Below are 16,841 nucleotides of genomic sequence, written 5' to 3' on the forward strand. Positions count from 1 at the left end.
TGCTGCTTTTGAACAGACTCCCCTTGGAAGCAGGGCAGTCTGTTCACACCGTTTTTCAGCTAATTGTAGCTCCACTTTTAATCGCTTTATGCCTCCACAATAGATTTGGTAATGAAAAGCTTTCATCTAGACGTTCCAACTCAAAGTGAAAGGGGGAGGATGATGTTCTTTATCTACCTGACAAAGAACAATGTGAATGTTCAGCCAATTTTAAGATTATGTGAAAACTTTTACCTTGCCAAACATTGGAGGAAAAATTTACTAAAAATAAACCACCCTCAAAATGAATTGTGCTTCCTGCACAGATCACTTTTTATTCAAGAGGAACAGGTGATGCATAGGTTTGAGAGATGAGGTCATCTTGCTATGGATCAAGTAATAGAATAAATAGAGATAAATGTCCATTCTGAGGAAACTGACTTGGAAATGATAACTTTAATGTCGAAATAGTCTAGAGCAGAACATGCTGATGTTTTATGGTCAACATTTACTTCAGCTCTGGTGTAGTTTACTGCAGCAGTTCCCTCATGTGGATGCGTAGCCAAGTACTGTATGTTGCTTTTTTTCTTTTTGATTTATATGTGTTAAAAGCAGAATATGGTCTAGTTTGTTTCCATATGACTACTATAATTTGTTATTATTGAGGTATATATTGTGTCATTTTTTTAATGTTAGCTCCCAGGAGTTTTCACAGGGAACAGATACTGACATTTAAAAAAATGACATTCTATGCAAATTAGTCCAGATAACACGTGAGACGTATAAATAAGACCAATGCATAGAGGTTCCTGTTGCCTTCTGTTACAGGTCGGTTGAATTGTAATGTACTTTATAAAGCTTTAAACTTTATGTCATGTCAGGTCGGTTGAATTGTAATGTACTTTATAAAGATTTAAACTTTTACTTAATTCATGTCCAGACATTTATGTATTGAAGATTACAATCATCTTCCTGTAGGAACATGTTGATGAGTCTCCAGGACTTGTTCCAGGTTTCATCAGGATCATCATTACTGTCCCACTTTCTGGTAAACATAGATCTTTGTTTTCCAAAAAGAAAGATCTATGTTAAGATTGTCTGCTGTTGTTTTCCCTGTTTTACCAGATTTTCCTTCATGAATAAAAATACTACTGATCACACTGCACATCAGACTCTGTCCTCTAGATGAAGGAGTTGGTTGCATTAGTTTCAGTATCAATCCTGATAATCTTGGTTTTACAGTGTCTCAGAATGACCTCTACATACAAAGATTATCTGAAACAATTTCATTCCTCAATGACAAATCAATGCACACTCTGAATAATTTGCATTTTATTTTGTCAGCAAACAAATATAATTGAAGACATGTTTTTTCAGAAGCCTACCAACAATGACATACTTTGTTTTCAACAAACTAAACCTGTGTAGGTAAATAACACAACCCACGCTTTCCTCACCATGCTTCCACATTATTGCAAAATATGGGAAAAAATGACCATCTGATAGATATTACTGATCTTCCATCCTCAAACTGTAATGCAGTGTTCAATAAATTTAGAAAGTGTGGCTCTAAAACTGTCATCTGAAAAGGGTTTGTGCAAAATATTTAAAAATCAACAGCAGCAGTTGGCTGTTAAGTCAGGTAGAGTCAGAGTCATTTGTGATGACATCTTGATCCAAATCTTCCTCTCTGTTGACCCTCTTGCTTGCCTCAGAGTCAGAATCCTGGGCATGAAGAAGAACACACATGAAGAACACTTGACAAACTTGCACAAACTTGCAGTGTTCAGTGCTGTATGTTCACAAAGAAACAACGCACTGAACACTTTCCCTTTCATCTTTATCATTTGCTAATCATTAGCAAGTGGACGAACCAGTTATCTTATCAAACCACCACTCTCTATAGTGTGAACCACTTGTTGACTGAACTGCACGGATTAAACTTCACAAAGAAAAGCACAGAGCTTTTATAACCAACTGTTAAAAATGTCTGCTTCCTAGCTCTTAAAACACAACCTGTGTTGTGTTCTAAGTACGCCACCGTCCTTTTCAGAGTCTTTGCGCTGACAGCCTGTGCTTTTGTGCTGATTCTGTGTTTTGTTTATTTCGAATGTTAAGTTCTACATGAAACATACAAGAAAAAAAAAACCATTACCCTATTTAAGTTAGTGTATAGCTATTTTTACATTTGTGTACCAGATAAATAACCATATTTCTACTAGATCTTCAAAATTCCTCACACTTTGTACAGAAACACACCAGATCATTAGCTAACCTTCTTTAACACATGAGAGATTAAAAAACCATAGAAGGAGAATGGGTTGAACTCTATAGTTGTAAATATAAGCTCACTCGGCTCTTGATACCAAAAGCATGGTTCAAACAAGCACAAAGACTGGAAAAAAGAAGATTCAGAAGAAAATTAACTGGTAATGAATCATAAACCAGCTTGGAGTTTATATAACATACATTCTTCTTCTCCTTTCGGCTTTCCCATTCAGGGGTCGCCACAGCGAATCACTTTCCTCCATCTAACCCTGTCTTCTGCATCCTCTTCTCTCACACCAACTACCTTCATGTCCTCTTTCACTACATCCATAAACCTCCTCTTTGGTCTTCCTCTAGGCCTCCTGCCTGGCAGTTCAAAACTCAGCATCCTTCTACCAATATATTCACTATCTCTCCTCTGGACATGTCCAAACCATCTCAGTCTGGCTTCTCTGACTTTATCTCCAAAACCTCTAACATGTGCTGTCTCTCTGATGTACTCATTCCTGATCCTATCCATCCTGGTCACTCCCAAAGAGAACCTCAGCATCTTCATCTCTGCTACCTCCAGCTCTGTCTCCTGTCTTTTCCTCAGTGACACTGTCTCTAGACCAAACAACATCACTACAGTTTTGTACACCTTTCCTTTCATTTTAGCTGAAACTCTTCTATCACACACCACACCTGACCCTTTTCTCCACCCGTTCCATCCTACCTGTACACACTTCTTCACCTCTTTTCCACACTCTCCATTGCTCTGGACTGTTGACCCTAAGTACTCCAACTTCTTGATCTCTTCTCCCTGTAACCTCACTCATCCACAGAATATAATTCCAGTAATAACAGGTACCTCTTCCTCTGACGACTCTTGCTGCACCAGTGAATGTGGCTCCTCCTCATCACCATCATCCTCACTTTCTTGTGACCTCTGAGATAAAATCTCCTCACCCTGCAACAAATGTTATTGTCTTGAGTGAAATGTCTCGAATATAAACAGACACACTTGGGAAGTTTGCTGTTGGTTTACCTTCAGGTTACGATTCTTCAGGTTTCCCATCCAAAATGCCTCCTGACAGTTGTTGAGCGTCAGCATGGCTCTGACTCTACAAAGAAATTGCTCCAGACTCTTCTTTATCGCTGGGACGTGGTTGGTCAGGCTTGTGTCCTGGCGAATCTGAATCCCAGCACATTATGACAAAGGTCATTGATTACAGAGCACCTGTGGATTAGCAGACGTCCTCTCCAAACTCTAAATTAACAGGAGTACCAACGACACTTGGCCCTGGTGCACAAAGATGGATGTATCCAACTAAAAATTAAGTGTGATAGAAGGACAGAAGAAAGTGAGATCTGTAGCTACCTTGGAGTGTCCACACATGTGTTGGAGCTGTCGGTTGCTGAGTTGCAATGTTTTCAGTAAGCTCTGGACATCCTCCTTGAAAAGACAAGGGACCATAGTCACTTCACCGGCGGTGCTTTTATTCACAGATTAGCCTTGAGTCCCATGTTTATCAGTATAATGTCACTGTTTAAGCCATACATAACAGTTAATATGATATTACCAAGGTGACCTTCATATTCACCTTGTGCTTTTTAAAACTGTTGTCCAGTAAAGGCATCCCCAACTTCAGGAAAGACTCCAGAAACAGGCGACCATTCTACCGATGGAATATTAAAGTTAGTTGATACAAAGGAAAGAGCTGCTTCACCAGAAGGAGTGAAGAAGTGTTTTTAACAGCCAGCTCACCTTCAGGCACACATTGAGTACAGCCCTAGAATCAAACATCTGTAATAAAGAGATCAGAGGACAAATGTGAGCAGATTAACGTAACTGACAAACACAGATAACAGCGGAGATTAAACAGGTTAAATTAATGAGATTTAATCATAACAAAATAAGGTTAAAAGTGAAAATCAGTGCATCCACAGACATACACTCATCTAACAGACCTTAACTAGGTTGACCAGGATAAAAAAGTCTCTGACAGCCAGGTTCCACGTCAGCAGCTTCTCACTCCGAGCCTGTAAAGGAATGAATCGTGTGTAGTTTTCAATACAGTTTGGTCTCATTTATGAGTTATTTGAGAACAGGATGTTGGGGAAAAATTAAAAGAGAGACATGCATGAAATTACAGAGCCAAGAATAGACTCATTGGATTCATCCGTGCTTCATTCATATCAAGAAGTCACCACTGAAAATGTTTTTGTGGCTCTGATTAAGTGAATGACTCGGTGCAGTGCTACACCTGATGGCTGACCTCATTGTCGTCACTTGTTTTGTAAGCAGGAATCCTCCTGGCAGCCTTTTCCAGCTCGACCATCAACACTTTATAGAACACAAGGAATGTTTGCCTGAAGGAGAAAAAAAATGAGACAAAGCACAAACAAATACAAAACATTTGAGTTTTGTCTAACAACCTGACTCACAAGTTAGCTTCTATTTTATTATAAGATAACCAAGAACAAAGATGATGGTGATGAGGGTCTACCTGCTGAGAGTGGGCCATGATGAACAGCTCTCATCCTTTGAGGTATTAACAAGCTCAGGGATTCCCTCTCCAGCTATTTCCTCCACTGCCTTCAGAATATCCTCGACATGTTCCAGGTAGATTCTGTAGACAAAAGATGTGCGATAAAAACAAAGAAACATAAATAGCATGTATGAATAGATGAAGAGGCAGAAATCACGTCCACTGTGTCTTGAAGCTTAACCTTCATGTCTAACAGTTCTCCTTCTGTGTGAGTCTCAGAAACGCTAAGCAACTTAATTTATGTTAAGTGATGACAAACATAGCAGTTCTCCTAAGATACGACATCCGACATACTAACAGTCGGATGTCGGTATCTCCAGGAATGTCCAAATCTACTTCCCCTTTCAGCCACAACCCCTGCCGAGCAACACTGTCCCATACACACATCTCTGACAGTTATCACCCTTGTCTCACCCAATTATAGATGGAATTTAACATACAGATGGTGCCAAACTCATGAGCACAATAGGTTCTGAGAGGCTGTTTGTAAACTGAATTGTTCGTGAGTCTTTATAAAGTAAATTCCAATCTATAATTGCAAGATTGTTGGAGACGTGTCTATGGAGCGGTGCTGCAGACGTTCTTGGAAAACTTTTTGTCATATGTTAGCCATCATACATTATGCCAGTGTTAATGTATCAATTGGGCTTTAAAACAAGTATCAGCTAATTTCTATTTATTGTTGCGTACATGTTTTCTCTTGTGTATAATTGTTTACTTCTGAATAAGCAGACACACCTTAGGAGAGAGTGAAGCGCTTCGTTAAATTTGCTCCCTCGCTCTTTCTCCCCGGTGGCCGTCACCCAGACTTGGCACAGGAAGCTCTTCGCTACAGAAGCTGAAGAAAGAAGTATCATCGATTCAGCATCAGAAGTACATTAAAGAAGAGACGCTTTAGACGTATAGCCAGACCTTTCTTTTCTCTGTATGCAGCGGGGTTCCCTCCTTTCTCTGACACAGTGGACAGAAGCTGTGAGAGACTCAGGGCTGTGCTTAGACTCGGCACTGTGCTGCTGAAATTCACCAGATACTGAAAGCTGTGTCTGAACAAAACAAGAAGAGACCAAGATATGCTTGATTCTGTCATCACACTAAGACACAACAGAGGCCATTCAATACAAACACAAATAACTCACTTCACAAGCTGTTCCAGGTTCAGCTCAGCACCACCCTCCTTTAGGCGCCCAGCCAGGACGCCCAGCGCCTTCTTCAGTAACCCTCGTTGTCCTGGCTGGCTGAATCCAGACCTAGCGAGTACAAACACACATTAAACAATGTCCTACACGAGGCTGAACACGCTCAAACTTCACTGTTCTGATGATTTATCCAGGTAAAAGAGTTCATATCTGATATGAAAATGGTGCTAGCCTTCCTCACCAGCTGAAGGCTCTGTTCAGGACTTGCAGCAGTAGGTGGTAGGCTGATGACATCAGATGATGCTCCTGAACATCTGTAGCAGGTCCGTCCACAACGCCGTTATTCTCAGCCAGCAATGCCTGGAAAAAAAAACCCACTCAAAAACTTGCATGAAAAAAATTTGAAAGAGACAAGTTCAAACTCACACCTGGTGTGTTGCATCACACACAAACTACTTTAGAAGTTAAGATTATTTGCATTTAAGCACAAATTAAAAATCTGAATTAAAAACTGGTGAGTAGAACCTCTTGTACCTGAAAATGGTTGTGGCAGTTCTCCAGGTGTGAGCAGAGGGCAGGAAGTAGCTGGATGCAACAGGAAGCGATATCCTTGGCGCTCCTCTGCTGCAGGTGTGAGAACCCAACGCTCTTAGAAGTCCTTCCCTGTGGGATAGAAAAAATCATGAAGTCTTGTCTCATTATGGCTGGATTTGACAGTTCTTATTGATAGTTCAAAAATGCTGTTCCTCAGGCTATTTGTTCTCCATTTGAATGTAGGAAATCTAAATAAGCAGTTTTTCTCTAATTTATGATGACTTCTGATTGATGTTTGCCTCAATAAGCATCGGTTTGTTTTTCTCTACCTTGAGGAAAGGGGCTCTCATTGCAGGTGCAACTGTGAGACTGAACTCTAGTTTGGAAAGCATATCCTCCAGCAGGAAAACCATTTCAGCAGGACCCAGCAGGACCTCATCTCGCACCTTCAGTCACATCAAATAGTAGAGGAAAAGCAGAACTTAATTTGTGTTCTTACATGTGGTGCAAAACAAATCTGATTCCCCCCCCCCTCATGATTTGAAAGCCATGATTTTCTCTTCAAAAAGGTTCTAACCTTGGTGTGGAACTCAGAGTCCAGCAGTGACCTGGAGAGCAGGCCGCACTGCAGCACACTCAGAACCTCAAAGTCTAGCTCCCTGAAAAATGCTCTGCAGGAACCCAGACTGACTCCTTGCTTGATTGCCTTTTCTTTCTCTGGCTGCTCCTTTAGCAGAAGCACAATCACATTTCAGCTCAGATCCTTTGACCATCAGATGAATGTGAGGGTCCTGGATTTACCTGCTGAGTTTTATCCACTTCGGTCGTCTCCTCGAGCTGGGAGCAGCTCTCTGAGGAGTTCTTACCAGGGGCCTTCCTCTTCTTCCCTGCCCCACCTAAATTATAGAAAACGCTAAATAATATTCATTATTCGGAGTATGCAGTTTCATCTGCCAAAATGTCCTCTCTTAGGCACACTGACCTTTCTTTGCCCTATTCACAGGAGAAGTGGACAGAGGTGAAATCCCATCTATGTTCTCTCCGTCAAAGTTTGCAGCAGGTGGAACATAGCCGGGTGTTTCTGAAGCACAGATGAAAAAGTGCATAATTTATAATAAATAAATAAATCTCTAGAAGAACTGATATTCATGACATAAAGGAGGCGACGGTTAGAGCATTGATGGATCACCTGCCAAAGCCCTTTCCAACAGTGTCTGAAGGTATGTGATGTTCTGGAGACGAGTCATCACTTTCATCTTCATCTCAATGTCTTTTTGTGTACAGAATGAATTTATGACCTATAAAAAAGGGAGGCCAGACACGGCATTAGTCAGGCATCGCTACGTTTGAGGAAAGCAATCTGTGCAAATACATCACACCCATTTGAAGTGAACATGCAGTTACCTCTCTGAACCAGTTAATGGTGAGAAACAGCAAAGTACAGAGAAATTCCCTCTCAGCTTTTGACATGCTCTCCATCTTCTCTACGACATCCATGTTGGTTAAGATCAAAGGGCAGCCTGTTTAACATAAAACATTCACATTACTTTTTCAGCTACAGAAACAAGATTCCTATGAAGATAAATATTATATGATTCATCCTCCATTCCTTTGGTGAGTCTAGAGAACAGAAGAATGTTCTGGATTCATTAACAGAGGAAATGACCTTCAGAGTCACCTTAAAATACACTTTCATTGGAAAACTCACAAAACAAAATCTGTAGCAAATTCCAAAAATCAACTGATGAAATCTGGTATATGGAGATATCAGTTTTGCTGAAGTTTGTATGTACACTCATTATAGATGGCTTAATAAATGGATGGATGTATTGATGACTATATGTACTCGTCATTTTTATGTTGGGGGATAGAAAAACAAGACTAGCCTCTTAGAAAAAAGAAGTGAATTCCACTTTCTCACCCAGCAGGGCGTCAATCTCCTCAAGGTCTCCATTGTGTCTTTTCTCCTCACAGAGTCGCAAGAGGCGAAAGAAAGGAGACAGACAGAGAGGGGAGACACGCCTTCCCCACGAAACACAGGAATAAACAAATCCAACAGTTCATTATTTACACACACATTTGTAAATGGAAATTAGATTATTGTACAGCAGAAACACGTCAGGGACTAATTAATTTCTTTGAGGTAACTGACTTGTGTGGCTTCTGGCTTTTATTGCTGCTCTGCTGCTCTTTGTGTTGCATGTCTTTGGCCAGCAAGGGCAGCAGATTGATGGCAATGCCTCCCTGACTTTCCTCCTCATCCAGATTATACATCACACTGGCTGGAAAGGGAAAGGACCTGAGGTACGCAGACGGCAGGCATTATTGACGTTAATCATAAGAAATCACCTGTAATTAAATAAAAAGTGCATTCTTACGCTTCCTGTTGTCTATCACTCACCCTGATATTTCTGGGCCCAGATCAACGACAAAGTCAACCTGAAAGTCGTCAAGGACACTACCTCCGATTGTTTCCTGTAGACAGTGGAAAAATGTATGACTACAATGATTTGTCTAAGTCAGGGATTCCCAAAGTGTTGTGCGCGCACCCCCCGTGGTGCGCGAGCTGCCGCTAGGGGGTGCGCGAGTGTAATGACAGCTGAGCACCTTGAAATACATAAATAATTAAATAAATAATTTACACACTTTTTAATGGAGGATTAACAGTTTAAATATTTAAATTCATTCACGGAAATCATTTGTAATTTTCAATTAAAAAACGTTTTGGGAAAATTTTAAATAAATAAAAAATACCCAAAATGCACTTGGCTTTCTGCTAGCTACATGCTAGCTTGTTGTGATAGCAACAACAATAATATGCTGAAATGCTGGTTGAAAATGGGCAGTCTGTCCGGTATTAAATCTGGGAGAAATGAAAGAGGACAGGATACATTGGCCACAACTGAGAGCTGTGCAGTCTACCAGGCTGAAGAAATCGAGCAGGAAAAATAGAGTGATGATGACGAGACAGGGGAAACTGAAAATGAGGAGCACAGAACACAGAAAACTCACCCGGACACTTCATCGGGAGAAGGGGGCAAAGAACAAAATGAGACTCGTACTCGAAAGAGAAAATATGATGTTGAACTTGGGCCTTTGTTATTTTGATTCTTTGTGGCGGAGTAGCATATTTGTTACCATTTAATAACTGTTAGTTTATTAAATAGGCCTATTTGTTACATAGTAATAACTGCTGTTCATCACTCATCTGTAGTCGGCTCGCGCGGCGACCATTTTGACTTAAAATATTGTTATTGTCATTTTTATATTGTTACTATTATTCTCCCCACCGTTTCTAAAGTGAGAGATCATTAGGCCCATTATTGCACAATCTATTCTGTGTTAACAGGAGCCTATATTATTAAGCTTGATACCTATATGGCTATAAAGTTACGCCTTTTCTTTCTTTTTTTTCATGTTTCGGGCATTGGGGTGCGTCAGCTAAGTCGGGAGGTAGAAGTGGGTGCGCGGCCTGAAAAGTGTGGGAACCGCTGGTCTAAGTAATTAAAACTGAAAAATGGATAAACCCTTGAGACATACCAAAACCTGTGGGTGTAGAGTGGAGGTCATGATCAGGTTGGCCAGTTCATCATAATACAAAGCAGCGGCCTCAGGGGAGCTCTCACTGCTCGACTTCACCAGCTCCAACAAGGCCGTCACCTGAAAGAAACACACACAAAGACATCCAGTCTCAGACTGGCATCTGTTGTGACTGAGGAACACACTCCACAAACATCTACACACTTTTTTGCTTGATTTATTCCAATTGTTATTAAATGCTGACAATGTATCACAGGTATGAATATAAGAATGCAGATCATACAGTTATTGTCAAAGAATAAAAAAGTACCAGGTAAATACCAGGTACTGCTTGATAAAATAAATAGAGCTAACTAAAAAAAAAAAAAATGTAAATGTAATCTAAATATATTTGTCAAACTTCAATAACCAAAAGAAAGCGTTTCCATCACAGCTGCATGGATAATCTCCTCAACACAAATGAAAAAACAAGAAAAACCCTGGTATTGTAACAAGCAAGTTCATGAGCAGCTTTTCTTTTCAAGCTCTAACCCTTGGGGTATATAAAGGAGATCAGATTCAAAGCACCAGACCTCGTGTATCACAGCTAAAACACACTTCTAAACTGTAATTAAAAGCCACACGTAGAATAAAAACCAAATGAATGATAATCAAACTATAACCTTAAATCACATGAACTCGTCAGCTTGATACTTTGTGTTTGATACGCACCTGTCTGAAAGTCTCCCGGGGTAGTGAGCCATCCTGCGGCTCCATCCCTTTAGGCCTACAGGGAAACAGAGAGTGAGTCAAACCACAGAGCTACGGGGACAGTTTGAACTGGAACAATAGTGCTTACACCTGTGAGGAACAGTCGTACCTGCTGGCCCCCATGCTGCCGACAATCATGACAGCACCAATGATCCCAATACGCTTGTACTTGGGGAGAGTGCTGGACAGCTGTTTGCGGATAACAATGTGCATATCATCCTGTATAGGAAAAAACATAAGTGGAGCAGTGGGTGAGTGGACAAGAAGAGTCAGGAAAGGCCTTGAATGAAAACAGTGAAGTGTGTCATGGATGTTCACCTGGATATGAGATCCCTTCTGCTGCTGCCCAAAGGCCAGAACACTCAAAATGTGGAAGAGTCTGCGGATCTGTTGGGGTGTGAGGTTGTCCATGTAGTCCAGGATTCCCTTTAACAAATATGCTCAATTAAAAAGTCTACTAAACACAATGGAGCAAAACTGTTACAGAACACCATGATAGACTTTTCCGAGGTTAGTTTGATTAGCAGCTACAGCAGCAAATATGTGCAGCATCTCCTCACCTTGATAAAGACAGCATATGAAGCTAATTCTGAAGGCTTTTCCGCAACCAGACCACAGAGCAGCTCCAGAGCCGTGTCGACCTCACCACCTACACCGCTACACACATGGGTCACTAGGGCACCCACCACCTCCTACAATGAAGGTACAAGATGGGGAATTAAAATAACTCGTTCATTTATGTTCAACAACTCATCTTAAATTCAAACCAAACCCCACCTGCTGGCAGTAGGAGTCAAAGGCAGTGAAAGCGTGTTGGTACATGTGTCCACCGAACGGCACCACACAGGGGTCAGGAGATCGCAGCAATGTCAGAGCTAGAGCCAGGACGGAGGGGAAGTACCCTCGCATTACCTGCAGCATCACCATTAATACGTGTTATTCAACTAAATGTCATAAATCACAACTGATCACATTGACTTTTGTTAATTGATGTACAGTGCAACAAATATTTTTAATTATGCTACTACTTTGTGTTGAAGACTGAAACCACCTGAGTGTAATCCCTGAAGGTCTTCTGGAGCAGAGCCTCCTGGATCAGCCCATTCCTCAGTTTTACCTTCAGCAACCTCTCTGCCCCCCGCCGGCTCTGGTTGGCATTGGTGGAGTGAAGGATGAAGAGCACCAGCAGATCTATTACCTGACATAGCAGAGTATTTAATAAGAGGAGATGGATATACACTACCAGCCAAATGTCTGGACACACCTTCTCACTCAGTGGTTTTTCTTTACTTTTATTACTTTCTGCATTGGAAATTCTCATAGTTTTGATGAATTAAGTGTGAGAATCTACTATGTAAATACAGTAATCATGAAAATAAAGGAAAACATTACATGAGAAAGTTGTGTCCAACCTTTTGGCTGGTAGTGTATATTTGACATACTGTAATTGTTATACAAATGTAATTTTCTGTGCAAACCTAAACTCTGTGTGGCTGACATGAAGGTTTGATTTGTGTTTTTTAAACTTCACTTACATTTTTAAAACATAGTCAAAATTTACAAACCATATTTTACAACCATTCCCATTCCTACTAGCTCATATGGGAAAATCATTTTACATTGGTACTTTAAATGTAACTTTATACGTTTATTTCTCTGAGAAAACCCTTAACAGAGGAGATGATGCTCACCTTATGATCCTCTGCTTCATCCACTGACTCGATTGCCTTTTGAAAAACAGTAAAACATCAATAAGCAATGCTGAAATTGAGAGAACTGTTGGAGATGACAGGTAAAAAAAGACATGAAAGTATCAGCAGTTACTGATCAAATAAAGGGATTCAAAACTCATGTCCCACCTTGAGCCAAGCCTCCGATATCGCTTTCTGGAATCGCACTGCTGACTTGATTCCATCTAACAGTAATGTGATGCTGTCCTGGTTGCTTCCAGCTGCTGGTGTGGACGGTGACCTACTCCCAAACCAGACACTTTTATGTTAAGTGTTCAGGAGGGCAATATAACGAAGCTACTAGCCTATTTCAAAACAGCTTATGACAAGATATATTGGTTTATATTTGTGAGTGAACTAGAATCTTCCTGGTCTTACCCTCCTGGTCTTTTGTTCTTCAGGCGGCTCTGGGATGCCTGCAGCACTGAAGGCAATATGCACTGCTCCAACTCCAGTTTTTTATGGAGGTTAACCACCACCTTAGATGGCAAATACATTTAATATTACAATTAACCACACAACAACCAGGAGACAAATATAAATGCACAGTTGTGCAACACACTGACCTCGCAGGCGTCGGAGGCTGATACAGAATGAAGGATGAACTTTACCACCACGGGCAGGTCTTCTAGCTGAACAGAAGCCAAGGTGGACATGACAGCTTCACGAACCTAAGAGAAGAAAGTAACATCCATTCTCCATTCAACAATTCACCAAAACTAAGCATAACTGTGTGTGTGTGTGTGTGTGTGTGTGTGTGTGTGTGTGTGTGTGTGTGTGTGTGTGTGTGTGTGCGCGCGCGCGAATGTGTGAAATACCTCTGTCAGTAAAGATGAACTGAGGTTCAGACTAGAAAGGGCATCTAGAATGGGGACAGTCAACTGCGTGTTGACCTGGAGTAAAGCGCTGAACAGAACAAGATCAAAATAGCACAATAAGAAGCACTGAAATGACACAAGAAGCGCAAGAGCCACAAACATGTAGCAGAGGTTTGCTGTACACACTTTAGCTTTCTGGCTATATCACTATGCTGGGAATCTTCCAAAATCTCTCCCAGGCTGGTGATGATGTCACACTGAATCTCCACCGGTGCCACTGACACGAGCTCCATGAGCTTTGCTGCCAACTCCTGCAATTAACAAGCCACATGGGGGGGTGGGGTTACCATTTAGGAATTTTAGCAATAATTAAAGGAGGAACACGTGATGACAGGTTTTAACGAAAGAGATCAGAAAAAGTAAAATCACTTGCAACAATGACACAGGCTGTGATGACTGTTTATGTGACAAGACGTGTCATCATAGAAATTACTACCTTGCTGTCCACAACTCTGTCTAGCCATTTAAGCTGGTTAATAATTACGTGTGGAATACTGAGCCCATTGTCTCCACTGCTGTGAAAAACAGAAAAAAAGATTACACAGAAAATAAAACATGTAATAATTTACAATAAAGTGTAAAATTAACTCTTGAAATGCTGACCCATCAAGCATGAACTCAGGAAGTTTCTCCAGCAAGGTGTTGATGATGAAAGTCTGCGTGGAAGAGACAAATAGATTAGGCAGGTTAAACACACTTGAACAACATGCAGATACCTCTGGAAAAACATTTTATATTCAATTTCTGAGTTATATCATCAAAGAGCTGCTGTATTTGTGTTTGGTTACAGGAATACCTCACCCTACGTCGCTAACTGGTTCCAGGAGACACGACGTAAATAGAAAAACAAGGTATTTTGAATTGTTTCCAGCCTAAACCGAAAATAACCATTCCCAGTTCTGTTCCGTACTTTATTAATTATTGCATTTCCAATAATATTTGGTTACAAATTGATTTTAAGCTTACAAATAAATTTTATTTTTCAATATATCACAGTAAAATAATCTGAATTCAGGAATACAATTTGGGGATTCATTCATTCATTTTCTTCCGCTTTATCCACCGTAGCGGGGAGCTGGAGACTCTCCTAGCTGACATAGGGCGTGAAACGGGGGAAACTCCAGGCATGACGCCAGTGTGCCGTGGAGCCACACACGAAGATAGACAACCACGCACACACACACACACACTCACTCCTCCGGGCAATTTGGGACTGGTCAATTAACTTGAAGCGCATATTTTTGGAGGTGGGAGGAAGCCAGAGAACCCGGAGAGAACCCACGCAGACACGGGGAGAGCACGCAAACAGAGCAGGACTCGAACCCGGAACCTTCTTGTTGTGCGGCGACAGCGCTACTCAAAACGACGTAGGCCCAGGTTTACCTATAATTACAAAAAAGCCTACCTGTAGCATTTCAATTCCCAACAGCATGCGTAGCAGGCTTTCCTGGAACGAGTTGACACCACTGCAACACAATGGAGAAGGGTATGTCTCACCATGTGCACCTTGACTAAAGCCTATCACAGCTCGCTGGCCTCATAAATTCAAGTGCATACGAAAGTATCTATTGATAAAGTGTGTGGTTTGTTTATAAAAATTACCCAGATTCCCCATCAGACAACCGTGGGACACAAGGAAGAAGGCAGTTCTTAAATTGCTCTGGATCCTCAATATAGGATTCCAATCCAGTGATGAACTCCTGTATAATCTGAGAAATTAACTGTAAATGGATGATTTTTTGATACTCAGTGCTTGTAGGGAGATTGTGTCCTACTCACCCCTGGGTACCTGGGACTCCTCTGTAGTTGCTTCTGCAACCTTTTTTGAAAAACCACTTGGTTAACAGCTGGAGGAGAAAAGATTAAGACCAGGAAAGCAATAAATGGAAAATGTTTTTTTCAATAAATGAGCTATTACAATCAGAAACCTGAACTGAATGCATTTACCAATCTCATTGGACTTGGCTCCCCGTTTCAATGTGACACCTGCCTCTTGAAGAAAGAGACCAAAAACACTTTTATTTGTCTCTTCTGGAACAGGTTCCTTTGACTGACGAGCAGCACTGCGACTCCTCTTTACCTCTGCAGTAAGAAAAGTATTCATTTTTAAAAGAACAATATTCTGCAAAAAAACTGGGCACCGCTGAGGTGCCACCAAATCCCCCAAATTGCTTCAGGGGAATCGGCTTTGTGCCTTTTACTTAATCGATCTCTTCACTCGCATATGTACAAGCACTTAATGACTGTGCGTGTGCATGGAAGCCTACAGGTGAGTGATATATATGTGATATATGCTCAAAATGTAAAAGCAATTTTCCTTCAGGGATCAAAAAAGTATCATTCCCCTCTTTATTGAGGATAACTTTTTACCCATCCATCATCAGCTCTGATAGAAGCGTGGGTTGACATTACACAGGATGACGTCAGAAGGCTGTGCCAATCCATGAGGACGAAAATTATGGTCGTAATCAATTCTGATGTGGACACACTAATAAGTACCTGTGTAAAATATAGTACACTGAGTTGAGTCATCTGAGAAATTTAAGGCAACAATGCTTTGCTTTCATTACAAATTAATTTAAGACAATAATAATAATAATAATCAAATTACTATAATGACATAAAGTACTAAACTTTTTCAAAGCGACAACTGTGAGTTAAAATTGCTGAGTGCAGTTAAGGTAATGTTTTTTGAGAAGCTCGGATTCTGGACAGTCTGCCAGGGAAAGTCACGGACATTGTTCAGAACTACAGGAGTTAAATGAAACTTACTGGAGCTAGCATCAGTTCCCTCTCCTTTATCCACAGAAGACTTTCGCTTTTTGCGCATCATCTGAGAAACATAAGTCAAACGGATGTTGTTAGTTCATGCTAACGCGTACAGGGGGAAAAACCAAGCTAACAAGTATCAGTGTTGACTTAACGGGGTCCGACAGAGCGAAACAGTTGAGTTAACATTATCTCAAACAAGCCGTAATGTAAAATTATATCCATGTCATCTTGCTGGGGTCACTCAATGTGATATAAGTGAAACATACGTTTCTTTCGAACAGGTATCCACAGGCAGATATAAACGGAACAGCGATCAAATCAATGAGAAAACAATCTTCCGCGCCAATGTGTTTAACGCGTCATCAGCCACATTTAGGGAGCGTCTTCGTTGAGTTTATGTAAATACAAATGGCAGCGATAAATAAATGTCCGACAGGTTTTAAAATAAACAACTAAGGCAACTACAAATATTTATATGCATATATTTAAAATGATAGATGTATCAATTTCTGGAATATTTTTGCTGTCCTTAGTTTACCGTCACGGTGGTTACAACATATTACCCACAGTCTCTAATTTTGTAGCACCGGGCGGCCTGTTTTATGAACCCTTCTGCTCTTGTTGGGCGGTGTTAAAACTCGTTTCACTTTGTTATCGTCCTTCAGGATACGCGGTGTAATAAAACGTTCACGATTTCAAAGCGTCGTAAAAGTGCAACTACAT

The 16,841-nt window shown here is 40.8% G+C and overlaps 1 protein-coding gene across 2 annotated transcripts; it reads right to left on the minus strand.

Moving 5' to 3' along the window:
• Nucleotides 1-1,294: 1,294 nt before the first annotated feature.
• Nucleotides 1,295-16,459, minus strand: fancd2 (FA complementation group D2). 2 transcript variants are annotated; one of them, XM_068316288.1, is made up of 44 exons: nucleotides 16,385-16,459; nucleotides 16,119-16,179; nucleotides 15,294-15,428; nucleotides 15,126-15,193; nucleotides 14,949-15,055; nucleotides 14,752-14,812; nucleotides 13,950-14,002; nucleotides 13,783-13,858; nucleotides 13,473-13,597; nucleotides 13,287-13,374; nucleotides 13,035-13,139; nucleotides 12,847-12,947; nucleotides 12,598-12,709; nucleotides 12,430-12,465; nucleotides 11,790-11,936; nucleotides 11,516-11,650; nucleotides 11,299-11,430; nucleotides 11,057-11,164; nucleotides 10,848-10,957; nucleotides 10,700-10,754; nucleotides 9,989-10,108; nucleotides 8,850-8,923; nucleotides 8,601-8,747; nucleotides 8,370-8,470; nucleotides 7,853-7,968; nucleotides 7,638-7,746; nucleotides 7,431-7,529; nucleotides 7,250-7,344; nucleotides 7,026-7,175; nucleotides 6,778-6,894; nucleotides 6,449-6,577; nucleotides 6,156-6,274; nucleotides 5,915-6,025; nucleotides 5,691-5,821; nucleotides 5,517-5,616; nucleotides 4,737-4,859; nucleotides 4,506-4,599; nucleotides 4,198-4,269; nucleotides 3,995-4,033; nucleotides 3,831-3,905; nucleotides 3,608-3,682; nucleotides 3,275-3,421; nucleotides 3,098-3,196; nucleotides 1,295-1,704 (listed from the first exon to the last, which is right to left on the minus strand). In XM_068316288.1, exons 2-44 carry the CDS (start codon nucleotides 16,177-16,179, stop codon nucleotides 1,618-1,620), a joined length of 4,344 nt encoding a protein of 1,447 aa, XP_068172389.1. In that variant the 5' UTR covers nucleotides 16,385-16,459; the 3' UTR covers nucleotides 1,295-1,617. The 2 variants fall into 2 exon arrangements, with proteins under 2 accessions (XP_068172389.1, XP_068172388.1); XM_068316287.1 differs by having other exon boundaries at nucleotides 13,783-13,861.
• Nucleotides 16,460-16,841: the final 382 nt, after the last annotated feature.

This window comes from Antennarius striatus, chromosome 5 (assembly GCF_040054535.1).
Source record: "Antennarius striatus isolate MH-2024 chromosome 5, ASM4005453v1, whole genome shotgun sequence".
NCBI classification, from domain to species: domain Eukaryota; kingdom Metazoa; phylum Chordata; class Actinopteri; order Lophiiformes; family Antennariidae; genus Antennarius; species Antennarius striatus.

Bases quoted from the DNA above. Each gene is read 5' to 3' on its own strand.
- fancd2 (XM_068316287.1), bottom strand. From the start codon at position 16,179: ATGATGCGCAAAAAGCGAAAGTCTTCTGTGGATAAAGGAGAGGGAACT. The intron at 11,651-11,789 runs GTGGTTTCAGTC...GTGATGCTGCAG, and splicing joins CCTTCAGGGATTACACTCAG to GTAATGCGAGGGTACTTCCC. The intron at 7,747-7,852 runs GTAACTGCATGT...CCTTTTTTATAG, and splicing joins CCATTAACTGGTTCAGAGAG to GTCATAAATTCATTCTGTAC.